This window comes from Scyliorhinus canicula, chromosome 8 (genome assembly GCF_902713615.1).
Source record: "Scyliorhinus canicula chromosome 8, sScyCan1.1, whole genome shotgun sequence".
In the NCBI taxonomy this organism is placed as follows: Eukaryota; Metazoa; Chordata; class Chondrichthyes; order Carcharhiniformes; family Scyliorhinidae; genus Scyliorhinus; species Scyliorhinus canicula.
In genome coordinates this window covers 93,246,611-93,264,730 of record NC_052153.1, presented here as the reverse complement: position 1 = coordinate 93,264,730, position 18,120 = coordinate 93,246,611, and the positions used below count along the sequence as shown (strand labels likewise).

Here is an 18,120-nt window from a genome sequence, read left to right as displayed (position 1 = left end):
ATAGAGGCAGCAGCCAATAATCAAACACTCGAGAGTTGGGCACTGGGGACATCCTCGTGTGTAGTTCAAGTGTGTAGATCAAGGGAGGTCACCTGAGCACGGTCTCCCTAATGACCCTGACAGGGGCCTGGGGTCGAGGAGCTCCTGATGTAGTCGGGTGTGGGGGGAATGTGCAGAATGAGGTTCTCCAGCATAACTGGCTCAGTGGATGGCACTCTGAGAGAAGGCGGGACATGTGAGAGTGGGGGAGGCTTGGGGGATTTGAGGGTCCCGGGGTGGACACCCTAACTGATTGTCAGTCTGTCTCCTTCTTCAATTCCTTACAGAGAACACAATAGCTGGTGTCATCATACTGCCCTCGCGGTGCTGGTGGCAGCCCAGGCGTCCAGACGCCGGAGAAGGCAGCAGTGTCAACGCAGGCTGGAAGTGGCACCTCATGTGTCGGGGGCCGCCACACACCCTGAAGACCCGGCTGCTCATCAGGCCGAGGAAGGACTCTGAGGAGGATACAGGTGACGGCCCAATGTGTGCAGCCATTGTTGGTCTTTCAAGGAGATGACAGACAGCATATTCCGTAGAAGACTCCGTCTCAACATAGAGACAGTGTGGACTTGGCATCCTGTGGAGGAGGAGGATACCTGTGCCCAATGACCATGAAGGCCACTGCAGCCCTGAACCTTTCTGCCATTAGTTTGTTCCAAGGCTCGAGCGGGGACTTGTGTGGCATATCCCAAGCCACAGCCCACAAGTGCATCCATGAAGTCTTGGATACCCTGCATGCCCAGGCAGGTGACTATATCAACTTTGTGCTGGACCAAGCCCATCAAGGTGCTCGGGCTACAAGATTCTCCGCCATCATTGAGATGCCCCAGCTCCAGGGAGCAATTGATGGCATGCATGTCACCTTGCGTGCACCGGGCCATCAGGGAGTGCCCTTCATTTAAAGGAAGGGGCTCCACTTCCTGGATGTTCAACTTGTTTGTGACCACTATCTCCGGATCATGTACATGAATGCACGCTTCCCAGGAAGTGTGCACAACATCCTGTGACACTCTGAAATCCCCAGCTTCTTCAAGGACCACCCTAGGATGACGGATTGGCTCTTGGGAGATAAGGAGTACCCGCTAAGGACCTGGCTGATGACACCAGTGCAGAGGCCATCAAGGTGGAGGACAGGCGACAGGAAGGGTCCAGCATGCCTGGAGGACCAGGGAGGCCCTCATCCTTGCCCCTTCTCATAAGACGAGGCTTTGTCTATCAGCTTATCCCCCTCCCCTCTTCCCCCATCCCCACTCCCTGACTCCCGTGTTCCGCCCTCCAAGGGTCTCTGCCACATCACTGCAGGGTGATGGACCTGTGTCAGCGCTATCAGCGGGTCAATATACAAGATGATCACTCACTGTGAGGTCAGCTCTGGTGTTCCTCAAAGGATTCCAAAGCCCGACTCCTGTATTTCTGCTGTCTGCGTGCTCACAGCCATATTCTGAATGGGATCTGCATCGGGGGCTTTTGATCTTGGACCACTGTGCCCGGGGGGCAAGAGTTGGGAGAGGAGGGCAACAGAGGGTGGTGGTGCATGTTGGCTCGCTGTGAAGATGAACACGACAGGCTTCACATGTATCAGGTGTCACATGATTTAATAGTGCACATTTGACATTTCCGTTGCCTCTGGCTATGCATAGTGACCCCCCCCCCCCCCCCCCTTCGTGCCCCAGCAACCTCAGTGATTCTCAATCTTCTTTATCTTACATGTTCTGCTACTATGCCTAGGTGTGTCCCCCGGATGCATATCAGAGGTGGAGTCAGCGTTCTGCCTTCCATGCCCTGTGGCCTTTGATGCCCTTGACGGACCTCCTCTGAAGGCCTGGAACCAGAGGGCCCTGGCCAACTTACTGGTGCCACTGGCTTTGCCGTGCCATCCTGTTCTGCCTGCTGCCCTCGAGAAGCACCGTTGTCAGGAGTAGGGGAGAGGATCAGGGAGAACTGGAGATTGCTGTTGTCTCATTGGTGGCAGGCCCTAGGGTAGGCCTCCAGCGCCTCCTCCTCGCTGATGGTGCCATGGGGTCTTTGGGGGGCTCCATGATTCGTGGAGACAGCAGGAGTGAGCTCCAGAGGCCTCTGTGTTATCCGGCTTAGCCGGTCCAGGTCCTCCCCATTGTCTGCACCGTGGTTTCAATGTCCTCAGCGATGCGCCTCAGTGACTTGACTGTGCTCTGCAGTGCTCCGGCATTGTCCACCTGCATCTGGGGCATGCCCCTCAGCGACTGGGGCGTGATGTAGCCCTCCGCATGGCCATCACAGACTGGACACCAGCACTCAAGATGCTGACCTTGTGCTGCAGGCTTTCCACAGCTGACACCACCCTTGCATTGTTGGTCTCGGGGCCACGCATTGATGACATCATCTCCTGCGCCTGTAGCCTTTGTGACTTCACCAAAGGCTATGCACCCTTCAGAGTGTCACTGACATCCTTTCCTGAATCTCACGGCTCATATCCCAGCATCTGCATAAGCTCTGGATAACCTTGTCCAGAGACTCGGCCTCTGACTGGGACTCAGCTGAGTCCTGGAGTCCAGCAGACCTCCCACTGCTGACTCTCTTGCAAGTTCCTACCCCCACCTGATGTTCATCAGCAACAGTGTGGTGCTCACTAGATCGTGCCCCAGAAGCCTGTCCACTACTGTCATCCACCGAGGTGTGTGTCCGGTGGAAGGTGTGAATGAATGAGGTGATGCCTCGATGGTGGTTTCGGAGCTCTCCTCCAAGGTGTTCTCTTGGGTGGCGCAGGGGAGAATGGCTCTGGATGGCCTGGCTCTATCAGTTGGAGATCCTGCGAGAGAATGGACATATGGTCAATGAGAGGGAAGAATAATTTTGTCTGGCATGAACAACTCATTTGAGTCAGGTCATCTGGGTAATGGGGCAGTGAACTCTCATCCCTGCGACACAGGCTAACCTCACTTTCAGTGACTGTTCTCTCATCCAGCTGCCCCGTGATCTCAAGGGCCCATTCCTCATAGGAAGTGAGGTCTCTGGTTCTCTGCCGTCCTTCTTGCCCCTTTCACACCTATTATGGGCCAAAGAAAGGGGGCAAAGAGTGGGCATTGTGGACCATACGCTTGATGGATTTGGGGGGTCTATGGCTGGTGGCATGTGTGGACTTCTCAACTGCAACTGGACATGTATGGTTCTGCTGGTTAGTGTGAAGAGGTGCCGAAGAACAAGCACAAAGATCAGATATGGAGAGAATGCGAGGTGTCAGCCAGTGATTTGTAGGGAATATAAGGGTTGGCGGGCAGAATTGATTCCACGAGCGAGGTGACAAGTTACCCTTGCTGCTCGGTGGAGGTTATTGGTCGTCTTCCTGCATTGTACGGCGGTCCTCCTGATCATGCTGCCTGCACTGACAGCCAGGGGAACAGGATGTCCCGTTTCACCTCCACAGTATCCTGACCAGATCGGCATCCCCAAATCAAGGAGCAGGTCTGCGCGCTGCCATGCTTCTGTGTTGACTGGAAATGAGTGGTGAGGGAATGTTTGGAAGACACATCTCTTGTTAGCAGCGAGATACGGCAGTGTGAATCCAGCGAATCAGATGGCGAGACAGCCAGTAATGGCAAGAAGCTCGTTGGGGCTTATTTCTGGCTCTAAGTGTTTTTGGATATGAGCTGCAAAATGGCGCAGACATCTGGAAACACCCTGCCAATTGTGCCAAAATGACACTTAGAAATGTTTCAGTTAAATTGCGCCCAAAGGGTGCGATTCTCCGCCCCCACACACCGGGTGGGAGAATAGCAGGAGGGCCTCCCGACATTTTTCACGCCCTCCCGCTATTCTCCCCCCCCCCCCCCCCCCCCCACGCCACAAATCGGCGCTCGCCGTTTTTTACGGCAAGCGGCGATTCTCCGAAGCCGATGGGCCGAGCGGCCGGGCCTTCGCGCCCGTTTCAACATGGCAGCAAACACACCTGCTTGCTGCCATCGTGAAACGGGCGCCAGATGCCCGTTTGTGGCATCTAGAGGCCCGATTGGCACGGGAGCACCACGACTGTGCTCGGGAGGGGACAGGCCCGCGATCGGTGCCCACCGATCGCGGGCCGTGCGTCCATAGCGGACGCACTCTTTTCCCTCCGCCGCCCCGCAAGATCAAGCCGCCACGTCTTGCGGGGCGGCTGAGGGAAAAGACGGTAACTGCGCATGCGCGGTTTGGCGTTGTCCAACCTGCGCATGCGCGGCTGACGTCATCGGCTGTGTCAGCCGCCGTGATGCTTGCCGTGCGTCCTTGACGACCGTTGTCAAGGCCGCGCCGCCGTGACGCACGGGGCCGCGCTCCTAGCCCCGCCCGGGGGGGAGAATCAGCCCTGAAAGTGGGCGTGAAGGCTGCCGTGGGTCACGGCCTGTCCCACGGCAGCCTTTACGATTCTCCGCATTTGCGGAGAATCGCGCCCTTGGTCTCTGACCCGCTCTTGTAGTCACAGTATTTATATGGCTCGTCAAGTTCAATGTCTGGTCAATGGTAACCCCCCCAGGATGTGGAGTATTCTGTGATGATAATGTCATTGAATGTCAAGGGCAACTGTTACATTCTGTCTTGTTGGAGATGGCCATTGCCAGGCACCTGTGTAGCGCAAATGTCACTTGCTGTATGTTAGTCTAAGCCTGGATATTGTCCAGGTCTTGCTGCATTTGGACATGGACTGCTTCAATATCTGAGGGGATGCGAATGGTGCTGAATATTGTGCAATCGTCAGCAAACATCCCCACTTCTGACCTTATGGTAAAACCTTTTGGAAACTAATACACATGTAGCACATCACGAATGGGGTTCAACGGGTTACCCACACCTGGCGGCGTAGGGTAGACACACGTTGATCCATTCAGTGTAGCGCGTGCAGCCCCGGACATCTAAGGGCATCACAGACCTGTTATTGCTCAATCTCGTGTGGCTGTACGCCACTTGTCCCTCTAAGAAGTTGAACGCGGACCGCTCGGGGGTCGCGTACCGATTAGCAAACATTAAGGTTGTCCCTGCCTAGGTCAGACAGGTACATTACCCACTTGCATTGAAAGTAAAGATAAACCTGCAGCAGACCAGAACCTGAGCAGCAAATGGAACTGCTCAATGTTAATTGCCTTACTGCCAGGTTGCCATCAGACTGATGTTAAAAATTCCCCTTCGGCTTTTGGTTTTTCATTTGGCTGGAAAGGCTAAGACTGACAAAATAACCTTTGTGTTCAGCTTGCGCTTTCACTCCTAACTGTTATATTGAATCCCTTGCTGCAATTGTATAAGCAGTTCCAAAAATAAAGCATAATTCTGAAATATTTTTGATAATATCTAGGGTTATATCTCTATCGTGCAATTTGTGTCAACGTCTGCCCGAAACACACCTTTGCTGATTCAATCAGTGAAATGTGTGAGCAGTGTGAAGAAGGATGTGAGACCTGTTCAGGAAACAAGAATGACTGTCAGCAGTGCACCACAGTACAACAGCGACCACTTTACCTGCATTTGGGGAAATGTTTAAGTGAATGTCCATTGTAAGTATTTCCTTTCATTCCTGTGCCATTAACAAAGGCAATTACTCCAGTTTAATAAAAGAAAAATCTCTGCTGTTTATTAATGCAGTAACAAATTCAAGTCTAACTTCCAAACAATGTTGTAAATTACCAGTATTGTACAGTCACTCCAGTAATGTTTAACATTAATTATTACAATCCCAGACCAGACCCCAACAGTGGTTAGGATACTGGACCAAACGCCAACATATTAGTTTATTTTGCAAGACTGCGCGGAAAGAATGATTTGCTCCAGGAGTGATTGCACGAAGAAATAGGGCTTTGGTATTTTAAAACAAATCTTTATTATCATTACAATATTAAACTCTTTAACTTCACACCCTAAAAAAATAGCTTACAATTACCCCTTAACACTAATACTCCATTCCTCATTAAACAACAAGAAAATAAACATACAATTCTCAATCCATCTTAGTCTGCACGGTGTAGAGTAATATTTGCTTTATAGAAGAGATTTGGCTCCGGTTGGAACCCTTTTTGGCTCTGGCTGAATATCTTCAAATAGCTGCTTCAACTAAATTATTTCAGCCTCTTCCTTGTCTTCAGACAAGACTGCTCTGCTTTAAAATATTATTACTTTTTAAAAAAACTATCCAACTGGGAAAGCCTTTACGTGTATTAAAACAACAAAAATTGCAGTTCAGACTTCAACTCTTCTCTCCAAAAGCTCTTTCAAAAATGTCTCTCTCTACTGTCGGGCAGCACGGTAGTACAGTGGTTAGCACAATTGCTTCACAGCGCCAGAGTCCCAGGTTCGATTCCCAGTTTGGGTCGCTGTCTGTGCAGAGTCTGCACGTTCTCCCCGTGTGTGCGTGGGTTTCCTCCGGGTGCTCCGGTTTCCTCCCACAGTCCAAAGATGTGCAGGTTAGGTGGATTGGCCATGATAAATTGTCCTTAGTTTCCAAAATTGTCCTTCGTGTTGGGTGGGGTTACTGGGTTATGGGGATAGGGTGGAGGTGTGGGCTTGGATAGGGTGCTCTTTCCAAGAGCCATGCAGACTTGATGGGCCAAATGGCCTTCTTCTGCACTGTAAATTCCATGATTCCTAGCTCTACCCAGCACTGACATCATCTCCCCAAGCTGAAAAACAAATTAACTTTCAAGGGATTGAAAGCACATTAACTCCCAGGGACTGTTCCCAGTCAAACCACAGTGCATTATCCCAGACTGAAAACACACTCCTCTGTCAAGTTCAATTTCTGGCTGCTAAAATTTCCAAGGACCTGCAAAACAGAGTCCTTTTATTTTAAAACAGGACCACCACAGCCAATCACACTCTAACCCCAGACTTTTAAGCCTTAAAAGTGCCCAATACATTTATAATCCAATTTTACTAAAATATTTCAGTCATCACATAACCCAGGGTTGTACAGTGTAGTACATTGAAATGTCATTATTGAAGCTCTCTGGACAATATATGTGCATTTCAGTGGTGAGTCATTGTTGTGTTGTATACTTAATGGACAAGTGGGGCAAAAACTTGTTCACGCATGCAAATCTCTTTGTATTGCCTCAAAACAGTGATATTTGGAACACGTGAATCCCTCACGGCCAACAGTGCTAATGGCCGTTACTTGTATGGTCTACACAACATTGCTCTTTAATAGCAATGAAGAAATCAATGTGGGCTGCATAGATTTTTTTTTTTTTAAATAATTTTTATTCAAGTTTTTTAATAACAGTAACAAATTTTCTCCCCGCAATTTAAAACAAACAAGGCGTGTTCCCATACCAAAACAAGAAAAGAACTCTTTCCCCCCCCCCCCCCAAATAAATAATAACAAATAGCAATACAAGAAAGAAGAAAATAACATAACAAACCCACCGCCGGGGGTCTGCGTATCCCTCCACTGTAACAGAATCCTGCGCCGGGCTACTAGAGACGCAAAGGCCAGAATGCCAGCCTCTCTCGCCTCCTGCACTCCCGGCACCGAAGATCGCGAGCCCCCAGCCCGGCCTGACCCTAGACCCAACCACTTCTGACAAAATCCCCGCCACCCCCGTCCAAAATCCCTCCAGGGCCGGACATGCCCAAAACATATGGGTGTGGTTTGCCGGGCCACCCGAACACCTCCCACACCTGTCTTCCCCTCCGAAAAACCGGCTCATCCTTGCCCCCGTCATGTGAGCCCCGTGCAGCACCTTCAGCTAAATTAGGCTGAGCAGTGCGCAAGAGGAGGAAGAATTCACCCTCTCCAGGGCGTCCGACCACATCCCATCCTCCATCTCTTCCTCTAGCTCTTCCTCTCATTTCGCTTTGAGCTCATCTACTGAGGCCTCCTCCTCTTCCTGCATCAGCTGGTAGATAGCCGAGATCTTCCCTTCCCCGACCCACGTACCCGAAAGCACCCTGTCCTGCACCCTCCTTGGCGGCAGCCGTGGAAACTCCGCCACCTGCCTCTTAACAAAGTCCCTGACCTGCATATACCTAAAAGCGTTCCCAGGGGGGAGGTTCCACTTCCCCACCAGCTCCTCCAGAGTCGCAAACTTCCCATCCAAGAAGAGGTCCCCAAACTGTCTGATGCCTGCCTGTGCCAACTCCCAAATCCCCCACCCTTTCTCCCTGGTGCAAAACAGTGATTGCCCCGTATCGGGGCCCAAACTGAGGCCTTCACTTCCCCCCTATGCCGCCTCCACTGTCCCCAGATTTTGAGGAACGCAACCACCACCGGACTCGTGGAGTACTTTGCCGGGGGGAATGGAGGTGGGGCTGTCACCAAAGCCTCCAGACTCGTACCCGCACAGGACGCTACCTCCAATCTCTTCCATGCGTCACCCTCCCCTTCCGTCACCCACCTGCTAATCATCGCCACGTTCGCCGCCCAATAATATCCACACAGGTTGGGCAGCGCCAGGCCCCCTACCTCCCTTCTTCGCTCCAAAAATACCCTCCTTACTCTCGGGGCCTTCCGCGCCCACACAAACCCCAGAATCGACTTATTCACCCTTCTGAAAAAAGCCTTCGGGATCAATATGGGGAGGCACTGGAAAAGAAAAAAAAACCTCGGGAGCACCGTCATTTTAACCGACTGGACCCTGCCCACCAACGAGAGCGGCAGCGCATCCCATCTCCTGAACTCCTCCTCCATCTGCCCCACCAGCCACGAATAGTTAAGCCTATGCATAGCCCCCAGGTCCTAGCCACATGGACCCCAAACTTCCCCAAACTTCTCAAGTATCCTCAGCACCTCTGGCATCCCCTCAGCCGGGTCCGCGACATACAGCAGCAGATTATCTGCATACCGCGACAACCGATGCACCTCCCCCCCCCCCCCCCCCCCCCCCCCCACCCCCACCACCCACCCGCACAATCCCCCTCCAACTCTTCGAGTCCCTCAGCGCCATGTCAAGGGGCTCAATTGCTAACGCAAAGAGCAGGGGAGACAAGGTGCAGCCCTGCCTCGTCCCTCTGGAAAGCCGAAAGTCCTCTGACCTCCCATTCATCACCACACTCACCACCGGGGAGCTGTATAGCAACCTCACCCAGCTGATGAACCCCTCACCAAACCCAAACCTGCGCAACACCTCCCACAGGTAACTCCACTCCACCCAATCAAAAGCTTTCTCCGCATCCATGGACGCCACTATTTATGACTCCCCAGCCACCGGCGCCATCATCATGACATTCAGGAGCCTCCGCACGTTGGCATTCAATTGTCTCCCCTTTACAAACTTCGTTTGGTCCTCATGAATCACCGTCGGGACCACATCCTCCACCCTCCTGGACAACACCTTTGCCAACAACTTGACATCTACATTAAGGAGTGAGATCGGCCTATAAGACCCACACTGAAGGGGGTCCTTGTCCCACTTCAGGAGCAAAGAGATAATTGCCCCGGACATCGTCAGGGCAGAGCCCCCCGCCTCCCTGGCCTCAATCAGGGTCCTCACCAGCAGCGGGCCCAGCAAATCTGAAAATGTCTTGTAAAATTCCACCGGGAACCCGTCAGGCCCCGGCGCTTTCCCTGTCTGCATGCTTCCCAACGCCTCCACCAGCTCCTCCAACTCAATTGGGGCCCCCAAACCCTCCACCCGCTCATCCCCTACTCTTGGGAACTCCAGCTTATCCAAAAAGCAGTCTATCCCGCCTGCTTCCCCGGGGGGATACCGCCCGGTACAGCCCCTCATAAAAGGATCTGAACACCTCATTGATGTCCTTTCCACCCCGCTCTAAGTTCATGCCTGCATCCGTGGCTACCCCAATTTCACTAGCAGCCTCCCGCTTCCGGATCTGGTGAGCCAACATCCGACTTGCCTTCTCCCCGTGCCCATACACCGCCCCCTGTGCCCTCCTCCACTGCTCCTCCGCCTTACGGGTGGTTAAAATGTCAAACTCCGCCTGGAGACTGCGCCGCTTCCTCAGAAGCCCCTCCTTTCTCCTATCTCCTATCTCCTATCTCCTATCCACCCTGACCACCTCCTCCACCAGCCTCTCCCTCTCGACCCTCTCCCCCCTCTCGCTGTGCGCCCGAATAGATATCAGCTCCCCTCTAACTACTGCCTTTAGCGCTTCCCAAACCATCCCAACCTGCACCTCCCCGTTGTCATTGGTTTCCAGATACCCCTCTATACCCCTACGGATCCGCCCGCACACGTCCTCCTCTGCCAAAACCTCCACAGCGGGCGCTGATCCTTCCCCTCCCCCAGCTCCAGGTCCACCAAATGTGGAGCATGATCAGAAATGGCTATCGCCGAATACTCCGCCCCCATCACTCTCTGGATCAGCGCCCTGCTAAGCATGAAAAAGTAAATCCGGGAGTACACCTTATGAACATGGGAGAAAAAGGAGAACTCCCTACCCCCCGGCTCCAAAAACCTCCAAGGGTCCACCCCTCCCATCTGATCCATGAACCCCCTCAGCACCGAGGCCGCTGCCGGCCTCCTGCCCGTCCTAGACTTCGAGCGATCCAGAGCCGGATCCAGCACCGTGTTAAAGTCCCCACCCAGAATCAGTCCCCGTCTCCGGGTCCGGGATCAGGCCCAGCATACACCGCATGAAGCCCGGATCATCCCAGTTGGGGGCATAAACATTAACCAAGACCACCCGCTCCCCCTGAAGTCTCCCACTCACCATCACATATCTACCTGCACTATCCGCTACCACTTTGGACGCGACGAACGACAGGCTCTTACCCACCAAAATTGCCACCCCACGGTTCTTCGTATCAAGCCCCTAGTGAAACAGCTGTCCCACCCAACTTTTTCTTAGCCTCACCTGATCCGTAACCCTGAGGTACGTCTCCTGGAGCATAGCCACATCCGCTCCCAGCATCCTGAAGTGAGCCAAGACCTGGGATCGCTTCACCGGACCATTCAGCCCCTTCACGTTCCATGTGACCAGCCAAACCCGAGGGGCCGTCACCTTCCCTCTACGCCGATCAGCCATAGCTCTTCCTCAACCCGCCACGTGCCCAGGGAACCTCCCAAGCCCGCTCCCCACGGTGGCAAACCCCCCTCCCAACCCCCCCTTCACCATCCATTCCCTCACAGTCCCTGCAGCAACAACCCGGCACCCCCCCTCCTCCTCCTCCCCCCCAAACCCCCCCCCACCCCCAAGCTAGGGCTCCCCCTAGCTGCGTTACCCCCAACATTATGCTTCGTGAGTCAGCTGACTTCTGCTGACCCCGGCTACTCCCGCCATAACCACGACCCCCTCCCCCGACGCAACACAGTCACTAATCCCTCCCTACCAGCGCCGGCCTCGCCCCCAATTCCTCCGGTGCGGGAAGAAAGCCCGTGCTTCCAACCCGAGCCCCGCCCCTCGACCCAACACGCGGGAAAAAGACGGACCCATGACCCATCGGGACCCCAAACTACTCCCCAACCCACCAGTGGAAAAAACAAAAAAAGCACCGCAATAAATAACCAACAGCCCTGGGGCTGGTTTAGCTCACTGGGCTAAATCGCTGGCTTTTAAAGCAGGCCAGCAGCACGGTTCGATTCCCGTACCAGCCTCCCCGGACAGGCGCCGGAATGTGGCGACTAGGAGCTTTTCACAGTAGGGGCTCCTCGCCACCTCTGCGCTCCAGTCCTAAAAAATCCGAACGACCGTGTTCTCCCACCTGCTGCTCCTCTCCTTCTTCACCCACCTCAACACGCACTCCCGGTCAACCAAGCGATGAAAACGGACCAGCACCACCCTGGGCGGTTCGTTCGGCCTGGGCTTCCGCTGCAGCACTCGATGGGCGCCTTCCAGCTCCAGGGGACCACGAAACGACCCCGCACCCATCAGCGAGTTTAACATTAGGACCACATAGGCCACCAAATCTGAACCTTCCAGCCCCTCTGAGAGGCCCAAAATCCGTAGATTCTTCCGGCGGGAGCGGTTCTCCATCTCCTCCATCCTCGCCTGCCATTTCTTGTGCAGTGCCTCGTGCGACTCCACTTTCACTGCCAGGCTCAAAAGCTCATCCTCATTCTCCGAAGCCTTGTGCTGCAGCTCTCGAATCTCCACGGCCTGAGCCGTCTGAGTCGCCATCAGCTTGTCCAGCGAGGCATTAAATGGCTCCAAAATCGCGGCTTTGAGCTCCTTGAAGGAGCGTTGAAGCAGCTCCTGCTGCTCCCGTGCCCACTGCTGCCACGCTGCTGCTGTTCCCCGCCCGCCGCCATCTTGCTTTTTCTGCCTCTCGCCTTTCTCTGTGGTCCATCACGGGCCGGAGAATTCGGGCAGCCCCGGGGCTCATTGAGTCACATCGGTCCCCTCTACTCAAGCGGGCGGCGCAACTCACGCCTCGCCAACTTTTGGAGGGCTGGAGAATTCGACGGCCGGCGGCGGAGGGGGGGGGATTCACGCCGACCCCCGGTGATTCTCCGGCCCGGCGGGGGGGTTGGAGAATCCCGCCCATGGTGTCTACAGTTATTTCATGAAAAGATTTATTATTCATTTTGTTTGCCAGAATGAAGGAAATCTTTGGAATTCAAAGACAGTTAATTAGCATTTAGAGCTGGGAACAGGCCATGTGTGTCACATTGTCATAGATATAGAAATAGATTCCTTATTTTAAGTTGTTGACCCATAAGTTCCCAGCTCCGGAGTGTTGTAACTGGAGGGCCACCCCAAAGATGCACTGGGGAAGCCCCCACCAGATTTCCAGGTAAGGATTGCCCAGCAATTGCATGGGAAGTTCAAACGTCCCTTGGGCAATTGCACTGCAATTAGAACTAGCCAAATACAAATCATAAAATTTGGATGGTTCTGACTGTTTTACAATAATGGCTACCCAGGATGAGTTAATCTTTGGAAAAGCAGCTGAGAGACTGTGTCAGCTTTGGTTCGTTATAGCTTGTAGCCCCTTGAAAATCAAGAGATAAAGCGAGACGTACAGCTAGAGTTTGTTTATCTGAAAAACTGAATCCTAATAGTTTAAACATATGACAATAAATAGTTATAATAGGAGTGCAGTAGATACAAACTGCATTAGGTTCTTGCACTGAAGGAATAATACTGATGTATCCTGGGAGATTCTCCACATGTTCATATTGCATAGGCCCCTGGCAATCGTAGGCAGAGCTCTAAATATTGTTTCTCTTTAGCTGACTGATATATTTCAAATTAAAAATGTGACGAAATGGTAGGTAAAAATTGTCAATAACGTTTTGAATAATTTGCTTGGATCAGTTTCTGCTTTTTCTTGAGATGCTTTTCTTACTATTCACAGTTCTGATGTGTTGTTTTACAAATATGAAAAATAGGCACTGAAATGTAGCTAATCAATTGCAGGCTAATGAATTGCTCTTGTGCTTTTGTTGTTATTCACATCGGCCTACTTCGATCGATGCAGTTTGTCACTTTGAATTATGTTTACAATCTGGTATGAAACGACCTCCAAGCATATAGTTCACAGCTGAAAATGTCGCAATCTAGGTTTTTCCTCAACATTGGCAGCTCTGTGGGTCTTTAATCAGAACAGTCCTATCTTTCTTATCAGAACAAAATCAGCGAGTTGTGGTAGGACCCACAGTCCACCAGACAATTTCTACACCGATTCTGAGAGGAGTGTCATTTTTGCATAGGTGTTGCAGCCCTTCTGATAGCCCAGCCAGCTCAAGAGTAAATACTTCCTGTAATCTTTCTCCTGAATTTTGAATGTTAAAATATCTTGAGGAGTGACAATGTGCACTGTAGCTTGTTGAGCTTAGTTCATATTTGGATTGAATTGTACTCTGTTACCTGCTAATTCTAGAATGTATATCAAAGCAATAATTTCTCATTTTGTTAGGGGATATTTTATAAGTACACGTAATACCTGTGCAAAGTGTGATGACATCTGCGAGAGTTGTGAAACTACTCCTGAAAACTGCCAATCCTGCGTCAAGCCTTACTTACTAGACAACAACAGTTGTCAAAAGCAATGCTCCAGAAAACAGTATGCCAGTGCCCAAGGATTTTGCAAACGCTGCCCTGCGAACTGTGAAGCATGCAATGAACATAATTGTACAGGTAGGACTGCACAATTTGCCTTTTTAAAAAGTATATCTGTGGTCTTTTTCTTTACATTTTCTTTAAAAGAGCACAGACTTCATGATAACAATATCTGGCTAATGTTTTTCAATTGCTAGTGAACACATCAAAGCTTACAGCAGAATAGTAACCTATTTGGTCCATTTTATCTGAGATAGCTATTTGCAAGAGTGATTTAAACCTATATCCCACTGTTTTGCTTTCATCCAATTTTTTTTTTTAAGATGTAATGGTCTATACCTTAACTAGTCTCTAAGCATTCCATGCTCCAGGGGTTCATTTCCAACTCCTCTCCTGACTTTTTTAGTGATATATGTAAGTTGATGATTTTTTATTCCTGATACACCGGGCCCAGGAAATAGTGCTTCCCTATTTTCCTCAACAAACCATTTAGAATCTTAAAAAATACTTTCCAGGGCAGCACGTGGCATAGTGATTAGCACTGGGACTACGGCGCTGAGGACCCGGATTCAAATCCCGACCCTGGGTCACTGTCCGTGTGGAGTTGGCACATTTTCCCCTTGTCTGCGTGGGTTTCACCCCCACAACCCAAAGATGTGCAGGTTAGGTGGATTGGCCATGCTAAATTGCCCCTTAATTGGGAGAAAAAAATAATTGTGTACTCTAAATTTATAAAAAAAATAGATACTTTTCTCCTCCAATGGGAATAGTCGGTATCTGAAGTATCTCTTCAAACCTAAACTTTGTTTTCCCGTATTTTATGCCTTTTATATTTTAATGTTCTTACTCATAAGTGGTTTCCCAAAACTGCACTCATTACTCTGGCTTAAATTTATGTGAGGTAATTATTTTATTATAACCTTGTTGCCCTTTGCTCTATGTTCTTTTTCTAAAAGGTAGAATGTTTTGTTATGACTTTCTGTGCCTGCACATAGTTTTCAAGCAATCTCTCACTCTTTTCCAATAAATGTGCATTTCCCATGTTTTGTTTTTATCACCCAAAATACTTCGCTTCATACTTCTCCACAATAAATTACATCTGCCACGTCCCTTTTTATCATTCTGAAGTTTGCATTATTCCAATTAATGCCCTTATTTTTGATTCTTCAATGTCCTTTTTTATTTTCAAATTGAGTCTACTATATTGTGGTTGTTCGTTCCTAAAGGTTCTCCGCTCTCACATTAGTCATTTGGCCATATAAATTCTTATAAATGATTTGGACAGCTCTTCTTTTCCTGTTTCTCTAGGAAAACCATGTTGGATTATTTTCAAAAAGCATTCTTCACTTTGGTTACATAACTACAAACATACAAATTAGGAGCAGAAGTAGGCCATCACCCGCTTGAGCCTGCTCCATATTCAATATGATTCTGGCTGATCTTATTGTTATTTCAACCCCACATTACCCCACATTCCCAACTCCCCCCAATAATCTTTCACCCCCTTGTTAATCGAAAACCTATGCCTTAACAACCTCCTCAAAAGACAAACACAGGATACAACTGACAGAGTACCCTTCGTCGTCCAGTACTTCCCCGGAGCGGAGAAACTACGACATCTTCTTCGCAGCCTTCAACACGTCATCGATGAATATGAATAACGTGCCAAGGCCATCGCTATACCCCCACTACTTGCCTTCAAACAACCGCGCAACCTCAAACAGACCATTGTTTGCAGCTAACTACCCAGCCTTCAGGAGAACAGCAACCACAACACCACACAACTGCCATGGCAACCTCTGCAAGACGTGGCAGATCATTGACATGGGGACCACCTTTACACGTGATAACACCACACACCAGGTACGCACACTCGGTGCGTTTCGGCCAATATTGTCCACCTCATACGCTGCAGGAAAGGATGTCCCAAAGCGTGGTACATTGGTGAGACATGCAAATGCTGCGACAATGGATAAACGGACATCACGCGACAATCAAGAGGCAAAAATATTCCCTTCCAGTCAGTGAACACATAAGCATTCAACATCTGATCTATGGGTAAGCGTTCTCCAAGGCAGACTTCAGGATGCGCCACAACGTAGAATTGCCAAGCAGAAACTGATAGCCAAGTTCCACACGCATGAGTACGGCCTCTACCGGGACCTTGGATTCATGTGTCATTACATTCATCCCCCACCACCTGGTCTGAGCTTGCAAAATCCTACCAACTGTCCTGGCTTGAGACAATTCACACCTCTTTAACCTGTGATTATCCCTCTCTCCAGTCGCTACAACTGGACCAGTAAAGACGTAATTACCTGTAAAGCCTCGCATTCAAAGCGTCAGCTTGCATCATTGCTTTTGTCTATATATGTGATTGTGGAACCCACCTCTTCACTCACCTGATGAAGATGCTAGTGATTCACAACAAACCTGTTGGACTTTAACCTGGTGTTGTAAGACTTCTTACTGTGGCCGCCCCAGTCCAACGCTGGCATCTCCACATCATTAACAATGTTCAAAGAATCTGCTTCCACTGCTTTTTGAGGAAGAAAGTTCCAGAGACTCATGACATTCTGAGAGAAAGAAATTCTCCTCATCTCTGTCTTAAATGAGTGCCCTTTATTTTTAAACAGTGATCGCTAGTTCTAGGTTCTCTGACAAAAGGAAATATTCTCTCCATATCCACCCTTCAATGTCCCTGAGGATCGTAAATGTTTCAATCAAGTTGCCTCTCGTTCTTCTAAACTCTAGTGGATAGAAACCTAACCTTGCCTCATAAGACAACTCATCCATTCCTGGTTTTAGTCTGGTAAACCTTCTCTGAACTGCTAACATATTTACATCTTTTGTTAAATAAGGAGACCAATGCTGTACACAATACTCCAAATGTAGTCTCATCGACGCCCTGTACAACTGAAGCATACCTCCCTATTTTTAATAAATTCCTCTCACAATAAAGAATAACATTCTATTAGCTTTCCTAATTACTTGTTGTACTTGTGTATTAGCCTTTTGTGATTCATGCACTCGGACACTCAGATCCCTTTGCACCTCAGAGCTCTGCAATCTCCCACCATTGAAGATAATCTTTTATCCCTCCTGCCAAAATGGACAATTTCACATTTGCCCACATTATACTCCGTTTGTCAGATCTTTGCCCACTCTCTTAACCTATCTAGGTCTCTTTGTAGCCTCCTTTAATCCTCTTCACAATTTACTTTCCCACCTATCTTTGTGTCATCAGCAAATTTAGCACCCATTCCTTCAGTCCCTTCATTCAAGCCATTTATATAAATTGTATAAAATTGAGGCCCCAGCCCTGACCCATGTGGCACACCACTGGTCACATCCTGCCAACCAGAAAAATACCTATTTGTGCCAACTCTGTTTCCTGTTAGCTAGCTAATCTTCAATCCATGAACTTCATCATGATCTATCTCAGGATAGTTTAAATCATTCAGTATTATTTCTATATAGTTCTTACAATATAGTTCTGAATAGTTTCAAACCTCCCTCTCCATCTAATTTCCATTGTTTGGCAACTGCTAAAACAGACTGGAGAACTTTGCTTCCAACTCCTTAACTTTACCTCTTTAGGATCTGGGCGCAATTTAATCAAAAAAAAGAGTCTGTTCTGGGCAGGAATCGAAAGCGCCGGGAATGACCCTGCTATCTAATGGTACTCTGGTTTTTCTTTTGGACCCAGGCGGGGAACGCCCGCTGAGGCCAAACTTAGCTGCATATCCTGCACTGCGGAGATCCAGCGAGTGAAGCTCCTCAGTGTAGGAAGAGATTCTCTCGACCCCCCGACATCACCCCGGCCCTCCCCCCACCCCAATGCCCCAACTCACCTGTTGGGGGGTCCTCGATCTCCTCCACCCCACCCCGCAGCCCACCACTTACAAATAGGCCACCCCCGGCCCGATCCCCGGCACCAGCAGAATGCCAACCTCGCACCTTGGCAGTTTTCCTGAAAACATTGCAGTGCCAAATGGGCACCCCAGCAGTGCCAGACTGGCACAGAGGTGGCACTACCAGGGTGCCAAGATGCCTGAGTGGCACCAGCAGTGCCAGGGTTCCAGGCTGACCAGAGGCTGATCACCCAGGGGCCTCCAATCTCCTGGGAGACCCTCCTAGTGCCGATTCACCCAGTCCCGATTTGTGGGGACTGGTGCT

The 18,120-nt window shown here is 50.2% G+C and overlaps 1 protein-coding gene across 1 annotated transcript in view; it reads left to right on the top strand.

Moving 5' to 3' along the window:
• The window catches only part of LOC119970392 (proprotein convertase subtilisin/kexin type 5-like), a 520,270-nt gene that overhangs the window by 469,967 nt on the left and 32,183 nt on the right, over positions 1-18,120 (top strand). Inside the window, 2 exon segments of the mRNA XM_038804933.1 lie at positions 5,342-5,540; positions 13,799-14,019. Coding sequence (XP_038660861.1) covers positions 5,342-5,540; positions 13,799-14,019 — 420 coding nt within the window.